This window comes from Eleutherodactylus coqui, chromosome 9 (assembly GCF_035609145.1).
Source record: "Eleutherodactylus coqui strain aEleCoq1 chromosome 9, aEleCoq1.hap1, whole genome shotgun sequence".
Taxonomy (NCBI): Eukaryota; Metazoa; Chordata; class Amphibia; order Anura; family Eleutherodactylidae; genus Eleutherodactylus; species Eleutherodactylus coqui.
In genome coordinates this window covers 156,419,932-156,439,415 of record NC_089845.1, presented here as the reverse complement: position 1 = coordinate 156,439,415, position 19,484 = coordinate 156,419,932, and the positions used below count along the sequence as shown (strand labels likewise).

The 19,484-nt window shown below is 44.6% G+C and overlaps 1 protein-coding gene across 1 annotated transcript; it reads right to left on the bottom strand.

Moving 5' to 3' along the window:
* Window positions 1–9,616: 9,616 nt before the first annotated feature.
* On the bottom strand, window positions 9,617–14,423 carry LOC136578737 (forkhead activin signal transducer 3-like). The gene is given in 3 exon segments (XM_066578908.1): window positions 9,617–10,219; window positions 12,637–12,741; window positions 13,935–14,423. Coding segments are annotated over 3 exon segments (1,197 nt in total).
* Window positions 14,424–19,484: the final 5,061 nt, after the last annotated feature.

Genomic DNA, 19,484 nt, shown 5'->3' with positions numbered 1-19,484 from the left:
GTCTTGTCATTGGGGGACACAGCTCCCACCCATCTTATCTGTTGCCATATGACACAGATTTTTTGTCCTGACCAGAACCTGGGTTCCGTAACTCGCATGTGATGCTGTATTTAAATTGTATTTGTAGCTGTTGTGTCATATTGCTAACCTTCGTTGCTTTTTGTTTTTGTCCGCATGGCGGTTCCTACTGCTGGTACACAGACTGATCAGGCTAGTGTCGGCAGGACGGATATAGCCAGCGGGAGGGGCTTTACACCTTTTTTGCTTAGTGTCGCTTCCTAGTGGCAGTGGCTATATCCCATGGTTTGCTGTGTCCCCCAATGATGAAGCAAGAAAGAGATTTTATGGTGAGTACACAGAAATCTCCCTATCTTTGACAAGAGATTACTACTGTCTGATTGATAATGTTAATTAGGAAATTCTGGTCTGCGATTTAATAAATTGCTCTCCCATGCCAGCTATTTAAGGCCTTGAAGTAGGTTACACTATACCTTGGCCTCCCATCTGGTCCGGTAGAGCATTGTGCCTCACAACAGCTTGAACTCTAGGACAACTATTGTTGAGGTCGAGGGTGGTGAGTTGTGAACGGGCACACATGCCACCAATGGAGGAGGGTAGTTGTATCAGGTGTTATTTGAAAGTGACTTTCAGGGCAATTTTATGGTCTTTCCCTGAGCTTCATGTTCACACCTTGTAATATGGAACTGAATTACTCCATTTATGTACATTTACAATGTTTTTCAACAAAAGTTCCATTTTTGTCTGGTAAGGGCTCCTGCACACTGAGGGCAATATCGCCATTTGCCAGATGCAATTTCCATGCAAATTTCTTTGCAACACATTGCAAAAGTGTGCGTTTTTCACACAGTGCTATTGTGTGTTTTTTTTAACGTAAAAACACTTCCATATCCGTTCTGGTCAGTGATAGTAGAGTGGCTCCGCCCTCTCAGAGCATTTTTTTTAAAGCAGGACTACATTACCTCAGCTGGCATTTCGTGAGGTAAAGTTCAGCGAGCGACCAAGCCGTGTCATTATATCAAGGAATGTCATTCTGCTTAATTGGCTAGTATCCCGGCTGTTCGGGGAGCAGCAGATGATGCTGCATGGAAGAAAACCGCGCAGATGGAGATTCTGGTCCATCCAATTGTGAAAGGTCACTTTAGAGCACTGTATGGAGACCTTCGTCAACACCCTGCCAAGTTTAAGGCATATGTGCGCCTATCAGGAAGAGCTTTTGATATTCTGTTAGAAAAACTTTGCCCCCACTTTACAAGATACTCAACTACGGCGCTGCATCTCTGAGGAGGAACGTCTGCTAGTCACATTAGGGTTAGTTTGTGGGTACGGTCATTCTTGTGACACGACTTTAGCGTAACCTTGGTATTGGAACCAAAGTATCTTTTCCTGAAGAACACCACACAATGGCACAAAAGCATTGTTATAAATACTAGGAGTTCTTTTCACAACCGTATCCTGCTACCTCACAGAAGCTCCCATTTATAAACCTTCCTGATTCCTTCAGTATGATGTAGTGCGTATGGATGGGGTGCGCCTTATTCTTCAATAGATGCACAGTGTACTGGCCATGTGGTAAGCTTCTTGCTGCTGTTGCTTTTTAACAGCTGTAAATGTCAGTTCAGAGGCTGGATGGGCTGAAAAATTAACTTTACTGGTTATGGTGATCGTATTCTCTGAATCTCCACGGAGAAGCGTTATGGATATGTGCTTCAAATGGCGTAGGTTTGGGCCAATGTGTGAGTAGAAGTATTTGTGTAAAAACAGGTAACGGAGCGGACCCTGAAGGCTGCTGAGCTCGCACTCGTGGCAGACTTGTAAGTAATGAATGTTAATGTGTTGTATGTTTTCCCATACAGATTCCTCACTGCGGGTAAATCCTTTACTGCACTTTAATTTGAGTTCCTGCGGGGTCTTTCAACCATCTCAAATTGTGCACACGACCTCAAGGGCAATTTGGAGGAACATGCAGCCGGAAGCATTAGCGCCACATCAGACTGGTTACAAGTTGCCAAAGGCTTCTGGGAGGCATGCAGTTTTCTGCTATGTATTGGTGCTTTGGATGGGAAGCACGTGCGGGTGCACAAACCACCAAATTCAGGCTCACATTATATTAACTATAAACGCTACTTTTTTGTTGGGCTGTTGGCTTTGTTCAATTAAAAACTTGTGATGCACATACAAAAAACAAGAAACATTTGATGCCTGTAGGTACACCTACATCAATATTGATAAAAGGAGGACAACGCACAGTCTTAGTTGGTTCGGGAAATCACGAATAATGTAGCCTCCTCAGAAATGTGTAATTTCTCTCAAACTACATATTCAGGATGGGGCGTGGCCTAGCCAGCGGAGGAAGCTGACGTGTGGGAACTCAGCTCCTGCAACCGCTTCAGGAAAACCCTACTATCGGCGCTCCTGACACCGGACCACCCTGCTAAACATCAGCATTAGCTGCTCCGCAGGCCGGGGATCAAAGAGAGCCGCTCCGGACCCCTCACAGCCGCGGATAACATTCCGGCCTAGCGCCGAGGAGGAAGCCGGGATCTAAATTTTCGCGCCGCGCCAGAGGGCGAGACGGGCGGGAGCCCCTGCGGCCACAATCCACAAGCGGCACAATCCGGCAACCCCTGAAGGGGTCTCCCAGATAAAGGTTTGTCTAGGAGAGGCACAGGCCGACCAGCACTCAGCGGCGGCAGCGGCGACCGCCGCGGGGGGGGGGGGGGGTGCAGCAGTGACCGAGAGGAGGGCAGCAAGCAGCCCCTTTCATCCAAGGGAACACACAAGGGGGGACAAGGCCCATACTTACCGGGTGGCGCAGCTCTGTCTCCACGGACTGCTGTGCGATCCCACCTCACTGCATCCCGGTTTAACACCCATAAAGAGGACTGTGTCACCCCTTCTGGGGGAACCCTAACTCATATCTGCTGGCCTGCCAGCGCCTAGAAAGCCAGCAACATAATTTACAGTGGGCCCAGCAGCACCGAGCAATGCAAAAAAAAACATCCAGTTTCTGAAAGCAGCAAGAGACCCTTCCCCCCCTGCACATACCCCACTTACTCAACTACATATATACATCCCCCACCTCCTCCTGCTCAACCCTGCTAAGGAGAGCAGATAGAAGGACAACAGAAGTCAGCCCTCTCTAAGGACTACATACAGGCTCAGCCTGAATTTTTCAGGGGGACCCGGCCAAGGTCCCCCCACGCGAACCTCAATTGCTACATAAGCCCTCCCCTGGGGGGATTAGACCATCATTCTGACGCACTGGTGGAGACCCCCCAACCCTCAACGCACTCCTTAGATTGCATAACCGCGCAGCCGGACCCTGAAGCAAGCTGCTTCATCTAGGCTTATTTCCCAAAGATACCAAGTGGTAGGGCCCACCTGATGAACCAATAAAAAAAGTCACACCAGGGGGCGGACCTCGTCGCACGAACAAGTCTGAGTCAACTCCAACGCAACATGGGGAAAAATAACAAAGATAAAAGCAGCGACTCTCTAAATACACCCCGACCAGCAAAAGGCCAATCAGATATGCAGAAGTTCCTCAAAGAGAGATCCTCCAGATCCCCTCACCCCTCTAGCAAAAAAGCACTGAACTTATCAGCCCCACCGCCGGCTCATTCAGAAAGAGACGATGAGGCGTCATCAGAAGGAGAAGAAACGGAGCAAGTTGTATCCAGAAGCTTTATGAGGGACCTGATTACCAAAGCCTTACAACCAATTGTCATGGATCTCGCAGAAATCAAAGAGGAGGTCAAGTACACAAGTAGAAGAGTAGAAGCCCTGGAAGCCTCCTCAACCTCTATAATTACGCATTCAACAGAGCTTGAGCAGTTGGTCAGAGAACAACATCACCAGCTCAAACATGCTTTGCTTCTCCAAGAAGATCTAGAAAATCGCAATAGGCGAAATAATATCAGAATTAAAGGCATCCTGGAATCATGGGCTGCAGAGGCCTTTCCCAAAGTCGCGTCTGAAGTGTTTGCATCACTCATAGGCCAAGAACGTGCCACACAAATTACAATAGAGCGTATCCACAGATCCCTGAGACCCCCCCCCCCTGGTGGATCGGATCCCTAAGGGACATAATCTGCAAGCTACTATTGTTCACAGATACACAGGCCTTACTGGATGCAGCTCGGCACAACAAGGATATTTCCTATGACGGGGCATCAATTCAGTTCTACCAAGATCTTGCCCCAACAACTTTAGCCAAACGGCGCCTAATGAGACCCCTACTCGAGGCCCTGAGAGCCAGGGACATTAAGTATTCCCGGCTCTTCCCCTTTGGACTGGGGCTCAACATCAAGGGCCGCAGATATAACATCCGCTCACCGGAAGACCTGCAGAAATGTTGGCACATCCTAGAGATGGAGCCCATGGACATTCCCTCGTGGCTTCCACTCCCGGAGTTCCCCACACTCCCCTCACTGTCTCTGGAGGGGGTTGGCCAGAACTCAGGAGGTTTTAGGTCCCCTAGAGGGAAGAAAAAGAAAAGCAAAGAAGGTCCCCTCCACAAAACTACCTGAGAATCTGAAAGGCCGAGATTGCACGGCTAACTTAACGATTAGAAGTTAGACAGAAGATGGACCCATTCCCCGGATGTCTTACCGTTTTCTTACTGAGTTGATAACTTTATCTTTAGCTAATGTTGACTTACAGATAGTACGACTTGTGGCCACAATGAGGCTTGCCCCTTATGGGCTATGGTCTGATTCAATTGTTATTCTATTGTTTATTGTTACTTGTTTCCTTTACTGTCTCCACCAGACTGCGGAATAGTAGGACTCTTGGTCGGACGAGTGACGTAGATAATACCGGGAGACCGTACTGCGCACTCGGCGATTGCTTGAAGAGTCCCCCAGCAGCATCACCTTCAATCCTTTCTGTGTTTGACCGATACCAATCGGCCGATTAGTTGGTTTACACCTTCTAGTCCTCACCTCACCGATCACCCCCCCTTCTCTCTCCCCCCCCCCCCCCCATCCTTACCCTCACTTTCTCTCCCATTTCCAGTCCTCTTGTTATCAAGAACTGGCTTATCATCCATCATTATGTTCTGTTTACACTATACATGTAATTGTATATCTTCTGTATAGTGGATTACTGCGGAGGGGTCATATCCTTGTATACGTGGACGGACCAGGATCGCAGTGCGGAGATATGATAGTAGAGGCAGTGGTGCCTACAGTTAGCGGGGTCGTCTCTGATTTAGCTGCTATACTTGTCTCCTGCAAACAATGTTTCTCCCCTTGTGTTGGAGGTAACATTCCGTTTAGTGGCTGGTTTAGGCTGGTTCCCACGGGGCGGGATTTGCCTGCAGACTTTCTGCACAGAAATTACACCGGCAATCTTAAGCCGATATTAAGCAGCAAAGTGGACAGGATTTGTGAAGCCGCGCTGAAACTGACATGCCGCGCGGAATTCAAAGCTGCAGCATGTCAATTGTATCGCCGTTTCCACTGTGGGCTCTCTCCTCCATATGGGGATAGATAGCCGCTTTCAAAACCCACGTGACTTCAGCTGCAGATATCTCACAGAACTTCAGTGTGGTCCCATGGGGGCATTCTGTGGGATTTACACCCCTTGTGAACCCAGCCTTATTCTGAAGACTGAATCCCCCTCACTCTACTGACAGAAGTTCTATGGATAGTGTGATGATGTCATCTTGATGTACACCCACCTCGGTCCATGATTGGCTGAGAGAGCCACGCCTCTAGAACTGAGGAGGGCGGGGTTATGAACACATAAGTCCCGGGCGTTAGGCGGCGGCTCCACTATTACCTCCAGCTAGCGGCTGAACATCATGGCTGTACGGCTTTCTACCCATTAGGGAAATAAGTCTAAAACTCCTGATGAAATACTGCGGTTATAAAGGATAGAAACCTGTTGAGTCTTCGTACTTTATCCCAACCCCGGCATGAAGATCCCCCAGTCCGTGCTTGGAGTGTTTTATAGCCCCATTAGCTCGGATATCCGTGTCTCCCAGCTTCTAGCCCAGTGCCGGGGCTATTGTAATAAGAGCCCACCGGAGTAGCTACCAGACTCTAGAAGCTTCTACCAGTGAGGTGACTACAGCCGGGGGCTCCTTCATTCACAGTCACTGGTTTACAATAACCACCATATTATCTCTATCCTTGAGCTCCCAAGCCGTCCTAATGCTGATATTTATCTACTCGGGTCGGACCGTCCTCACCTTTCTGTTTCTCTTAGACACAATGGCGCTAGAACTGTCCGTCTTCTGTTATAGCCCATCCGTGATAAGGAACGGCGATTTGCACGTTCAGACACGTTAGTTGGAGCGCCAGCGTTGTGTTCAGCTGCTCTTTACTTGCTGCGCCTGTTGGTCACAACGATTCCTAACATCCTCCTCAGACCCCTTTTCAGTGATGAGTTGTTTGTCTATTAGATCCCCTTTCACTGGATGCTTTCCTCATCGCGCCATTTTTTATATACACCCCACATTGATGTACTAAAAAACCCCGACGGTTGACGGCGAGATTCTGACGCTGATGACCGCGCCTCGCTGGTGTCACGCAGATCGCTGGATGATTTACATCTAATGTGGATTCACACTGAAACAGGGCACAAAACCGGAACCGACAGTATTATTAGCCACGCCCCTTACCGTATTGTGAACGCATCCACAATGCAAAGCGACCGGGAATATTAGCGCCACCATACAGCGTCTGCATGTGGCGCTCCCTAAGGGCTCATTCACACTGGCGGATGCGGGTTTATTTACGGGACAAAACCCGCAGTATTAATCGTGTATTACATGCGGACAGGAAGGGGTTTTACACGTGAAAACACTGCGTATTTATGTGCGCAAATAAACGCCTGAAACTCCATTGATTCCAAGCACAAATATTCAGGTTTTCTGTGTATTTTCGTAGTCCCAGTGACTTCAAGGGGCTCCTTTGGCGCGTATTATGCAGCAAATCAGGACATGCAGTTTTTTTTTCTTGCAACCAAAATTCATGTGAAAAATCTGCAGATGTGAATAACCGCGATGACATCACTGGGTTTGTTCTCTGCATGGTGCGCAGCGTATTTACGCCATGTGAACGAGCCCTTAGAGTTACGTCCGTCCTTGCTGGATGTCTCCTCTGAGGGGCTCATTCACAAGTACAGAACCGGGACAAGTCGTTTACAGAGAAAAAAACTTTATTAAGAATAAAAAAATAAAGACACAAACAAAGATTAACCCCTAAAAGACCAGACACGTTTTTAGGGATTTTACTAGGGATGAGCGAGCGTATCTTCCTTACCGAGTACCTGCCTGCTCGCCCGCGAAGATTAGGGTGTCTGCGAGGAACGGAGGGAGATTTCTCCCCCCCCCCCCTTCTCACTCCTGTAACACATCGCTCACCCCCGAATCTTTGCCGGCGAGCAGGCAGGTACTCGGTAAGGACGATACTCGCGTGAGTATGTGTCATTACAGAGTACGCTCGCTCATCTCTAGATTTTACCCATCTGGTGGTTTTACTGTCTTATTTTTTTTTCCTTCAGCCACCAAAATTATTTTTGCTAGGTTTTTTTCTCTCGTGCATGTAGGGCTTTCTTTGTTACATATCTTTTTCCCCCGATTTGTTTGTTCTCCCTTTTTTAGTTTTATTGGAAGTAAAAAAAAAAAATTAAAAACACATTTTTTAAATTTACAGTTTTTTTTTTTTGACACAAGTATGTAGCCAAGAAAGAAGGCAAAAATGGTTACAGATCAATTCACCTCCGGGTCCTCAGCTGTGTCTGCAGATCGGCACCAATATCCACAGAGCAAAATATGCTGTGGACTGTGGTGTGGCCCCAATATCTGCTACATGTAAACATATCCTACAGCGAGGTTCACACGGTCGTAAGCAAATTCTTGCCATGCAAATACGTCCCATAGCCATGCGGCTAAGATGCGATTGCATATGTGTGTTAACGTCCTTCGTGTTTGCGCACACATATGCACAAAGTTGATTGTGTGTATGTGCGGCGCGGATATATAGGATTCCAAATTTACGCAAGCACGGAAAGAGCTTGTTGAACAAATGCGCTCATATGAATGGAACCATCGAAAGTATGAAGTAGCACAAATCCGGCTGTGTGAACCGACCCTAAGAGCCTGTGAGGACTCAAAAGTGTCGTACATCCAGTAGAGAAGCAAATGGCAGCATCAATGGTGTAGCAAAAGAATATAAAGTTTTATTGCTCCATACAGAAGGCAACGTTTCGACTTTAGCAGTCTTTATCAAGCCTAACATACAGCCACTAGTACAGAGTTTATATAGCAAATGACAGACAGATACAAACGAGACAGACACCCCCACAGGGAGGTAATTATCACATATGAGTAACACATGAGACATATGTTAACTGCAGACACATTAAAAAACCTGGGTAAGGCCTCATGTCCACGGGCAAAAGAAGAATTAAAATCCGCAGTGGATTTTAACTCTTCTCCCGCCCGCGGATCCGCACCCCATAGTGATGCATTGACCACCCGCGGGTAGATAAATACCCGCGGATGGTCAATAAAAGTGATTTTAAAAAAAATGGAGCATGAAAAAATCTGGACCATGCTCCATTTTCGTGCAGGTCTCCCGCGGGGAAGGCTCCCACAGGCTTCTATTGAAGCCTATGGAAGCCGTCCGGATCCGCAGGAGACCTACAATAAGAATATACTCACCTGCTCCGGATCTTCCCTTCACTGCGGCTTCATCTTCTCTCCGTCGCGGCCGGACCTTTTTTCTTCGGGCCGGCGCATGCGTGCGGCACGCAGCCGACGGGCCATGCACATCCGCCAGGCCGAAGAAGGAAGATCTGGCCGCGACGGAGAGAAGATGAAGCCGCGGTGAAGGGAAGATCCGGAGTGTGCGAGAGGTGAGTTTTTATTCTTATTTTAAGCGCTCATGTCCGCGGGGCAGGAGGGACCCGCTACGGATTCTACATGGAGAATCCGTAGTGGGCCTGATTTTCCCCTTGGCATGAGGCCTAAGCTCCATGGGCTGGGCTGCTTCACCGATGTCATATCGCACTCGGCATCCAAATACAGCCATAGTGCGGACATACGATAGCGGGTGACGTCCAAGAAAAGTCAGGCACATAAGGCTGCTTTGCCAGCCACAATATGGCGCCCGCAGACAGGAAGAGCCCCGTATTACACATAAGGGGATTTAAATAGAAGCATATGGAGTTGCCAGCCATAAAATGGTGCCGGAATCCCCATAAAGAGAATAGTAGTGCCAATCACAGACCAAATGAGTATGTGGTGAATGGCTATAGAGTGAAACAATAAGAACCAATGTAAAAAGCAGGATGTGTAGTACAAAGCAAGGCATATAGAAGCAAGTGTAGAAAAAATAAAGAAAAATAATGATGATAGGAAAAAGAATAAATAATAACAAATGATAGAAATGAAAAATAATAAAAATAAATAAAAAATAGAAAAAAAGAGAAAAAAAGATGAAAAAAAAGTAAAACATAAATTTAAAAAATACAAAAATACAAAAACATAAAAAATGATTTGTGCATATGGAGGTGTGCTGTGGGCCCCTCCTTTTGTTACAAGGACTCAAAAGTGTGTCATCAGACCGCTGTGTGTGAGCGGCTACCTGTATACCGGCTGGGACTGGGGCGGGGGGATCAGAGGTTGTGGGGTGTATCCTTCAATATCATACACTGATCTGTTCGGGGGGAAATCAACAGACACCGGTGGAGGCCTTGGGGTGAGCGGTAGTTGTGGTCCTAGGCAGGAGGGGTAGGCCTCCCTCCTGTTTTGGTAAGGGGGATTGGGGCAAGGAGGTGGCATATAGTTACTCAGGGACTTTGCAAAGTTGGGGTAAAGCAGAAGTGGATGGACACTAGGAGGGGCGACCACATTAGGGGCAACACAGTTTGTGTAAGATGTGGGCAGGTTCCATAGAATCATTGGGTAAGACACTGCGGGGTCCGGGGCAGATGAGCTGGCTGCAGCAGCAGCTTCTGGTTGTGCTGCTGGGGGATCTGCCACATCTGTTGGGTGGGCTGAATATTGGCACCGGGTAGGGCGGAAGGGATGTCCGTGGACAATGAAGGGGGCCAGGTTGTGTGGATAGATATTCGGTCTGGTGACCGCCGTATTCTGAAGCTTCATGGCGTCATCCGGAATCTTACTGACATCCACTGTCCAGTAGTTTCCCTTCGCCTGCGGTTTGTGCGGATCTTTCAGGACCTGAAAACAAAATGAAAAATAATTCAGCTGATGGCTTACTGGACAATTCTGGTTTACATGAAAGGCGAATTACAGGAGTTTTATTAATGATGACATCACTTATTACAGGCTGGTTGAACTCCGTCTTAAATGAATATACATCTGCCTTTAGTACATGCGGCCTGGTGGCATCTTGTACTGCTGGGATAAATGTATTTAATGAGCTTTCCCCTATTGGACAGTGACTTTCCATATTAACACCTTCCCACCCAATGAATTACATGTACCACATGGGAGGGCAGGGGTTTCCATGAAATGCCGTGCATGTACAGTAGATGGTGTGGGCTTCGAGCTGAGCCCATGGCATCCGCAATGTGAGTTAGCTATAGTTGACAGCCGGGGTCCGACTACAAAGACTAAGATTGAAAAGAACTCTGATCCCTCCAATTAATTCCTTAGATGCCCCAATCAATGTTGATTATGACTTGTACATACAAGGTTACTGCCATTCTATCATGGAGGACCATTGGTTTCCCTTAGCTTGCAATGGGAAAAAAATGCAGATTATACATAATAAAAAAGTGAAAAAATCTAGAAAAAAAAAATTTTTTTTAGTACTTGTCCTCTTTTGTTTATAAAAAGTGAATTGAAGAAAACACATTTGATTTCACCATGCAATACGTTGAACACACTTTTTTTTATTCCACTCGACAAACAGTATCATAAAGCAAAGGAATTTTTCTTTGTTAACCTCCCAAAACTGAACTAGCAGTGATAAACTAACATGTATCCTAAAATGGTACTAATGAAAACTACAGCTCATTATGCAGAATTCCAGCCCTCACCGAGCTCTGTCCATGGAAAAACAAAAATGTTCTGGGTCTCTGAATACAGCGATGCCAAAAACTAATTATTTTTATAATGCAAAAGCGTAAAAACCTAAAAAAAATATTGTTTGGTGTTGTACTGAAAAAGTTATTTCATTTATGCTGCAATAGCAGAATTGATGAGTTCTTTCCCCCTGCTACCACCTTAAAAAATTACCAAAAGTTATATTCACCTTCCAAAAAACACTAAAAGTGATTTTTAAAAAGTCATATGTACCCCAAAACTGTACCAGCTCATCACACAACGAACATGCCCTTATACTGCCATGATAAAAAAGCTAGGGCTGTTGAAAAGTGAAGATGAAAATCTGTGTCCTTAAGTAACAGCTAGGCTGCATCTTTAGGGTGTGTTCACACGAGCGCATAAACTGCGCGTTTTTGCGCCCAATCGTATAAACGTGACCATCTGAGGCATTGGTTTCCAATGTATTCGTTCGCACAGGCGATTTTACGACCTGTAAAAATGGCAACCCGAAAAAAAACCGGAACATATGCGACCGAAATACGCGCCAACGCATATTCGATGGCCGAAAAGATAGTTTGCAAAGTAGGAACAAACGATAATACGCTTTCTAGCTCTGGTCATGATCACTGAAAAACGTTCTTTCCGGCGATTAAACGCTGCGCACGTGCAAATGTAAATACGCCTACGCTCGTGTGACCGCGCCCTTAGAGGTTAAGGTATAGCCAAAGTCCAGTAGTGAATGTGTGCTCTCATCACTCCAAATACCAGACACCTCTGGCAGCGGCTTATCTACAGGGTAAGAATGGATCCACTCATGAAATTCAAGGAAAAGTCAGGAGGCTCCCATGTATGTACAATAGTCGGCCACCAGTCCAGCAGAAATCGTTGGGTTTAGTTGACTTTTCCCTGAAGAGTATGGAGGACTTAAGTGTTGTAAGGATTAGGATAAAAGCTTGGTTTCTGCAAACATAGCAGACCCTTAATTCTTGCCCTGGACACCCCTTTAAGAAACTGTTGTTCTAAATGTTCCCAAAAGTTAGATAATTGAAGACTAGAGTTTAAAAAACAAGCTCTTATAGATCTGTCGATGGAAAAATAAATGCTGACTCCTGGAATGCAACGACTAAAAAGCAAATCTTTAAAAAAAAGTGTGCTTGTATTCAAAAATTGTAAAACATTTAAAAAAATGTATAATTTTGGTATCGCCAGAATCGTGCCAACTCAGAAAATAGTTTTTCTGATAAATACCATTATTTCGCACACTGTAAAAATGAAATCCAAAAAAGGCCCAATTTCTTTTTTCCCCAATTCCCCTAAGAAACAATAAGTTATATCGTACATTATATGTCCCCAAAAAGATACCATTAAAAAATACAAATTGTCCCACTAAAAAACATTCCTCATATGGCTACGTCGATGGAAACATCTAAAAGTTATGGCTCCTGGTGTAGTTATTATGGTGAAAAAAGGCTTTGTCACTAAGGGGTTCAGATCCCCAACTATATATGGAAAAGTTGTTCACACCTATAAAGGGGTATATCACTCCAGTAAATTCTACCACCGCAGTCCATTATTGGGTCCCTTACCTTTGTGAAGCATTCGTTAGATGATAAGTTGTGTCTTATGGAGTCTTTCCATCCCTGGTATTCTCCCTTAAAGAAGGGGAATATGTTGCTGATCTCCTGAAGAATCTAGAAAAAAATAAAAACATTTAGTCTTGGAGTCGCTTAGTAAATTGTGCCCCCACCCCCAGCTTACCATTGGGTAGGAAGAGCTTAGATTGTATAAACCCTTCCCGCCCCATGGTGTACATGTACAGCATATGAATAGCATGGGTTTAGGAGCTGAGCCAACCCCATCTGCAGCTGGAGCCTGTTTGTATTGACAGACAGGATCCTGCTTCAACAGTGTGGATCAGAAGGATCAGTATTGATCTTTGCATGTACGGAGTTAATGGCGAGGCCTCCATCTGCAATGTCATTGGCTCTCGGCCATCCAATTGCGGAGGGCTGAAAGGTTGCCATGGCTTTTAATGTAAATTAATAGAGAATACACAACAGTACAGAAGTACTGCAGTGTATTATATGAATGATTATAGGATCACAGGTTTATCACCCCTGCAGGGAAATAAAAACTGTGAAAAAAAATCCACAATAAAAAACACTTTTTTTGTGCACTTTTCCTTTGTCGGTTAAAATAATAAATAAAAAAAAGACATTTGGTGTCGAGGCATCTGTACAATAAACTGCACACATTTTAGCTTGCAAGACAAATGCCCATTTAAAAAAAAATGCTCCCAAAAAAACGCAATAAAAGTGATCAATAAGGTCCTCGTGTACTCCAGAATGTCACCAATAAAGCCTACAGCTCGTCACACACAAAAAAGCCCTTAACACAATCGTCTATGGAAAAATTAAGTTCTGGGTCTTTGAATGCATTGACGCCAAAAACTAAATATTTTCCAAAATAGGGTTCCTAATGTGCAAAAGTGTAAAAACCTAAACAAATATATTTCTAATCGTACCGATAACCAGAAAAATGTGATCATGTTATTTATACTGCAGGGTGAACACCATAAAATAAATGATAAAACTGATGTGTTCTTTCACTTTACCCACCAAAAAACAATGTTTAACATTATGTATCCCGAAATCATACCAATAAAACTACAGCTGCCGCATATGGGCATTTTGGCAAAAAAATGACTTTTAAAAAATGATGAAAATCCAAAGAAATTATTGCATGTTTAAGGACCAAACTAGTCGGCGTCCTTAAGGGCTTAAAAAGTTTCTAGTACTTTGTATCTGGATTATGGCTGCAGCTGTTGGTCAGTTCCTACTTGCCAATCACTGCCCCGTGTTTCCAGGACATTAAGCTCTCTTACCTGGGACAGCTTGAGCTTCTTTTCTGGAGAATCTTGTATAACCAGGGCAATCATGGCCAGGTAGGAATATGGAGGCTTGGCGTATCGCTGGTAGTTCTTTTTCTTCGCAGGGGTCTTCTCTATCTTCTTAGAATTATCCATGAGGTCTTGCTCACACACAAGACTTCTCCCTTCCCCTGAACTACTCTCCCTGTTGGAGTCTCTCTCCAGCATCCGCTCCATGCTGGGCAGGTCAGTTGCCGGCACATAGGTTTGATCCCAAGAACGGTATGGGTAGGACATGTCTTGCTCTTGTGTTCACCAAGGATGGAAAGTGAAGAGGTAGAGTCCACTGTGGTCTTCACTGCTCCCAATGCTGTATCTGATGTGATACTGGGCCCCATTGAATGGGACCTTGATAAGTCCTATCACCCCACCTCCAGCACTGTTATGTAAATGCCTCCAAACCAGAAGGAACCCATTGCTGGTAACCCCACCACCACCACCCATCATTATTGTTATAAAAACCCCTCTATCCATAAAGACAATAACATTGAGTTTACATTTTAGTTTCAGCCCTTGGGTGTGATCCATCTTTCTGTTATGTATACAGTATGTATATGAGGTGTGTATACCCTAAAGCATGTTGCATGGGCAGTCATCATCTGCATACATCATTTGGGTCTTAGATTAACAATCTATAACATTCATTTCATTCCCTTGGTTTAAGAGTTTATATTTTATGACTGTAGAAGGCACTTTTTTATTTTATTTTTTTAATTGCCAGTTTTTTGTATTGAAATTTTTTTAAAGCCAAATTCAGTATACTACTGCATGCCATAATTAAAGTGGGGTCCAGTGAGGAAATGTATGGGGTGTTAGGCCAGAAGCCTCTCCACTGTGGCTAATACAGGGGGTTTTAAAATGTTGAGCCCCACCCCCCCTATGAACACTTGAGCTTTGGGGATTTATTGAATTATCTTGTAGATGACCCATTATAGTTCCCTCATTGTACTGTATCAGTAAGCCGGCCATTGAGTACTGATTTTTATCATCAGTGATGACAGATTTTGTCTTTAGCCTGCAGGAACGGAGTCATGGACGCCAAGATTTTTCCACTACAGCAGAAATGTAATAGTACAGGGCAGCCATTCACATGAATTACCAGAGTGGCACATGGTCTGCTCGGATTAGAGAGAATCTTACATCATGGCTCTCCATACTAGTCATGGGGGGGGGCGACATTCAGCAGCGTGACCCCTATATGCTGTAATGTGAACAGTGGATGCTATTTTAGCATAATCCTGTAAGGCCCATTGATATATTGATTGGCGCTAATTCACACATGATAGATCGGATTTATGGGGACGAATAATAATACAATCCTTCATCCTCCCAGAGCCACCATTGATCGGCTATACATCTCCCAGTCCGCACAGACGTGCAGCCAACCAGTGAGCATCTTCATGCTACTATAAAAAAGTTTTTGCTTGCATGTTGGCCGTTCTTTTAAATATTTGCGCAGGAAAATAAACTGACATTCATGTTTAATCGAACCTTGTAAAAGGCCCTTAAAGGGGATGTTCCAAGTTATTACATTATCTTCTATCCCAAGGATAGATTATAATGTTATGATTGGTGGGTGTGAACAGAGCAGAGGTCGCGCATGTGTATGGTCATTCCAGGGAAATTCCAGTGAATGATAGTGTCAATTATTGCGAAGTACAAATGATTAACAATCTCCGGCACTCCCATTCAAATGAATTTAGCCATGGCATGGTCGCGTGACCTCTACTGTATTTCTACAGGGACCTTCAGGAGCCCTATTGTTGAAATCTGTTTTGGTCCCAGTGATCAGACCTGCACTAATCATAATCTGAAGTCCTCAAAAGTGGAGCAGGCAGATAATAACATGGAACTTGTTACAATGGCTATGAATTCGAAGGAAGCTTGCAACAGATGAGAAGCCACCGGTTGTGGGGTTAACCATGCCACTGGATGTAAACCTCATTCTGTGAAGTTTGTGTATTGATCAAGTGTGCACTGATCTCCACACACAAATCAAATTCACGCACAGGCATATTCCAAGAAAATCAAAAAGGACCCATGGCGATCAGCGAGAGGTGACAGGAGCAGGACTGTGAAATCTGGACGCCCCTAGCCACAGACTGGCATGTGGGTGGTTGATAACTGTTGTCCTTCCAACCATGTTATAGGCAAATGGTTGACATCTACAAAAGTCACACAACTTCTTTAACAATATCATCAGCGTTGTCCTAGAAAGATCCTGCAAATATCTTGCGAAGATAGGCAGACAAATATCAGCTTTCTGGAGTAAGCAAAGACCAGCAACATTGAAGCAATGATTTTTTGCCATCAATTTCACTGAACTGGCCATTTTGTGCAAATGCCCGATTACCATCTCCTAAAGCAATTACTATACTCTCAACTCAAGAACAGGAAACAGGAGGTTGGTGGACAGCAAAAAGGGGAATTATTCTTACCGATAGTTCCTTTTCCATGAGTTCATCATGACAGCACGCATGGAGGTTGCCCTTTAACCTCGTTGGGACACGAAGAGGAGAGTTTAAAAGACCGCCTCCCACCGCCATTCTCCAGTGACTTTCCAATCATCTCAACGATTATGCAGCCAAATCCTTTTATTACAGTAAAACAAACAAATGTACTGAACATTACATATACAGTAATCACAATAGGGTGGGAAAGTATGTGCTGTCATGATGGACTCATGGAAAAGGAACTATCTGTAAGAACAATTCCCCTTTTCCCACTTCGTCTATCCTGACAGCACACATGGAGGCAATACCAGATTATTATGGACACATCAGTGGGGGACAATAGCCTGAAGGACCTTCCGTCCAAAGGCCAGCTCCCTTTCAGAGTGTAGGTCCAAACGGTAATGCATGATGTGAAGGTGTGGATGCTAGACCAGGTAGCAGCCTTACATATCTGTTCGGTGAAGGACTCCCTGCGCTCGGCCCAAGAAGAAGCAAGAGCCCTTCTTGAATGGGCCCTTATTCCTTCTGGAACTGCTTTGTAAGCTTCTTGTATGGCTAATCTTGGCCATCTAGCAATCTAGCAATGGTATCTTTCGTAGCTGCCTTTCCTTTGTTTCTACCTTGAAACTGGAGGAATATTTTCTCTGAATCTCTGAAGGTTTGTGAAACTTGTAGATATGTCAATACAGCTCACCTGACGTCTAAGCTATGCATGCGCTGTTCTCTTGTATTTTTGAAGTTTTGGCAAAATGAGGGCAGGACAATTTCCTGCTCCATGTGAAAACTAGACACTACTTTTTGGGAAAACTCCAGATCGAGTCTCAAAATTATTCTGTCATCCAAGATTCTTAAATAGGATTCTCTACAGGATAGGGCCTGAAGTTCGCTAACCCTTCTAGCTGTTTTTGCTGTCAAAAAGGCCACTTTGATTGACAGATTTCTAAGAGAGAGAGACTCAACTGGTTCGAATGGATGTTGGCATAGGCTATTCAAAACTAGATTAAGGTCTCAGGCCGGAATAGACTTCCTGATGAAAGGTTTAAGTCTGTCGTTCCCGTGCAAAAATCTACGAATCCATTTATTTTTGCTCCATTGGCAATTAAATACTGAGCTCAGAGCTGTGACCTGAACTCTTCGAGTTCTGGGGCTAAGACCCATGTCCAGGCCATCCTGCAAAAATCTAAAATTTTTCATAGGTCAGGTCTATCCGTGTCGGAAACCTGAGGTCTATACCAATGTAAAAATTTTTCTAGACTTTGGAATATATTTTTAAGGTGGATACTTTCCGACTTTTAAGAAGCGTTTCAATTACCTTGTCTGGCAATCCCTGCTTCCTCAGCCTACGGCGCTCAGGAGCCAAACAGTCAACTTCAACTGGTGAATCTCCTGACAGAAGACTAGACCTTGGGACAGAAGGTCCTGCCCTTAGTGAAAGTGCAATCGGAGCATCTATGAACAGGGATTTTAACAGCGGGTACCAGGGTCTTTTTGGCCATGCCGGTGCTATCAGAAAAACCTTGTTTTGGCTGCTGCTGATTTTCCTCAGAACTCGTGACCAGAGGAAGAGGGGGGAAAGGCATAGGCCAGATCCATCTACCAATTTTGGGACAAAGCACCAGTGCCAATGGTCTGTCTCTGATGTTCAGGGAATAAAAGTTTTGACACTTTGTATTGTTTTTGTCCGCAAACAAGTCCACTTGTGGGGAGCCCCACCAGGCTGTTAGAGATTGGAATACTTCAGTATTTAGGGACCAATTTCCCGGATTTATTTCCTCCCGGCTTAGATAATCTACGACTACATTTAGAGAGCGCATTAGATGCACCGCCGACAGGGATCTTAAATTCTCAAGAACAACATTTGCAAAAACTTTCTTGGTATCTGGCTGAAGGCTTGATTTTTCGAAATTAATCAGCCATCCCAGATCCGAAAAGAGACATAGCATTTTGTCTAAATGTTGTTCCATAGATTCAGAACTTTCCGAGACAAGTAATAAATCATCTAAATAAGGTACTATACAGATACATTGATTCCTAAGGAATCCTATTGGTTCTATCATAACTTTTGAAAAAATCCTTGGGGCGGTTGAAATGCCAAACGGCAACAAACTGAAAATGAAAAAATGTTTGACTTTATTCTGACTGCAAACCTAAGGAATTTTTGGAACGCAGGATGCATGGGTATATGAAAGTATGCATCTTTCAAGTCGATCGTACACATAACGTCTGACTGATTAATCAACGGAATTGTAGAGTTCACCGTTTCCATTTTGAAATGGCGATTATATATATAATTATTCAGGGATTTTAAATTAAGAATGATTCTAAAAGAACCATTTGGTTTTGGCACCAAAATAATGGTGAATAATATCCAAACCCTTGCTGTGATGAAGAAACTGGAAGCACTGCTCCCATCTGTAACAGGTTCCCTACCCCTTCTTTTAATCTTGTTTGCAGAAGGGGGGGATGGTTTGGGGTAACCAAAAATTTCCTAGGAGGCAGGGAATCAAACTCAATTCTATATCCTAACAAAATAATTTCCAATACCCAGCGATTCTCAGTAACCTGAGGCCATCTCCCTGGGAATTGGCGTAACCTGCCCCCTATTTGCGGAATTGTGGAATTATTTTTGTTCTGGCCTTGGTGGAAAGAAGGGGGAAGATTTACCCTTACCTCCCTTTGCGTTGGACCACCTGCCCATCTTGCCTTTGCCTTTTTGGCCTCTAGAACGAAAGGGCTGCCTAAACCCTGTGCTGCTTCGGGCGGAGAAATCTGATGGGAACCCATTCTTTTTCTCACCTGCCTTTTCCAGAATTTTATCCAGCACAGCACCAAATAAGTATTCCACTTAGAAGGCAATTGAGCACAACTTGTTCTTTGAAGCGGTGTCAACCGACCATGCTCGGAGCCACAGCGCACACCTAGCGGTATTGCATAACACTACATTTTTTGCTGAAAACCAGACTGATTTGGCTGAAGCATCGTCCAAAAAGCCGGTAGCTTTTTTTAACAAGGGAATGCATTCAGCTAATTCTTCTCTTGCAGTTTTCTGCAT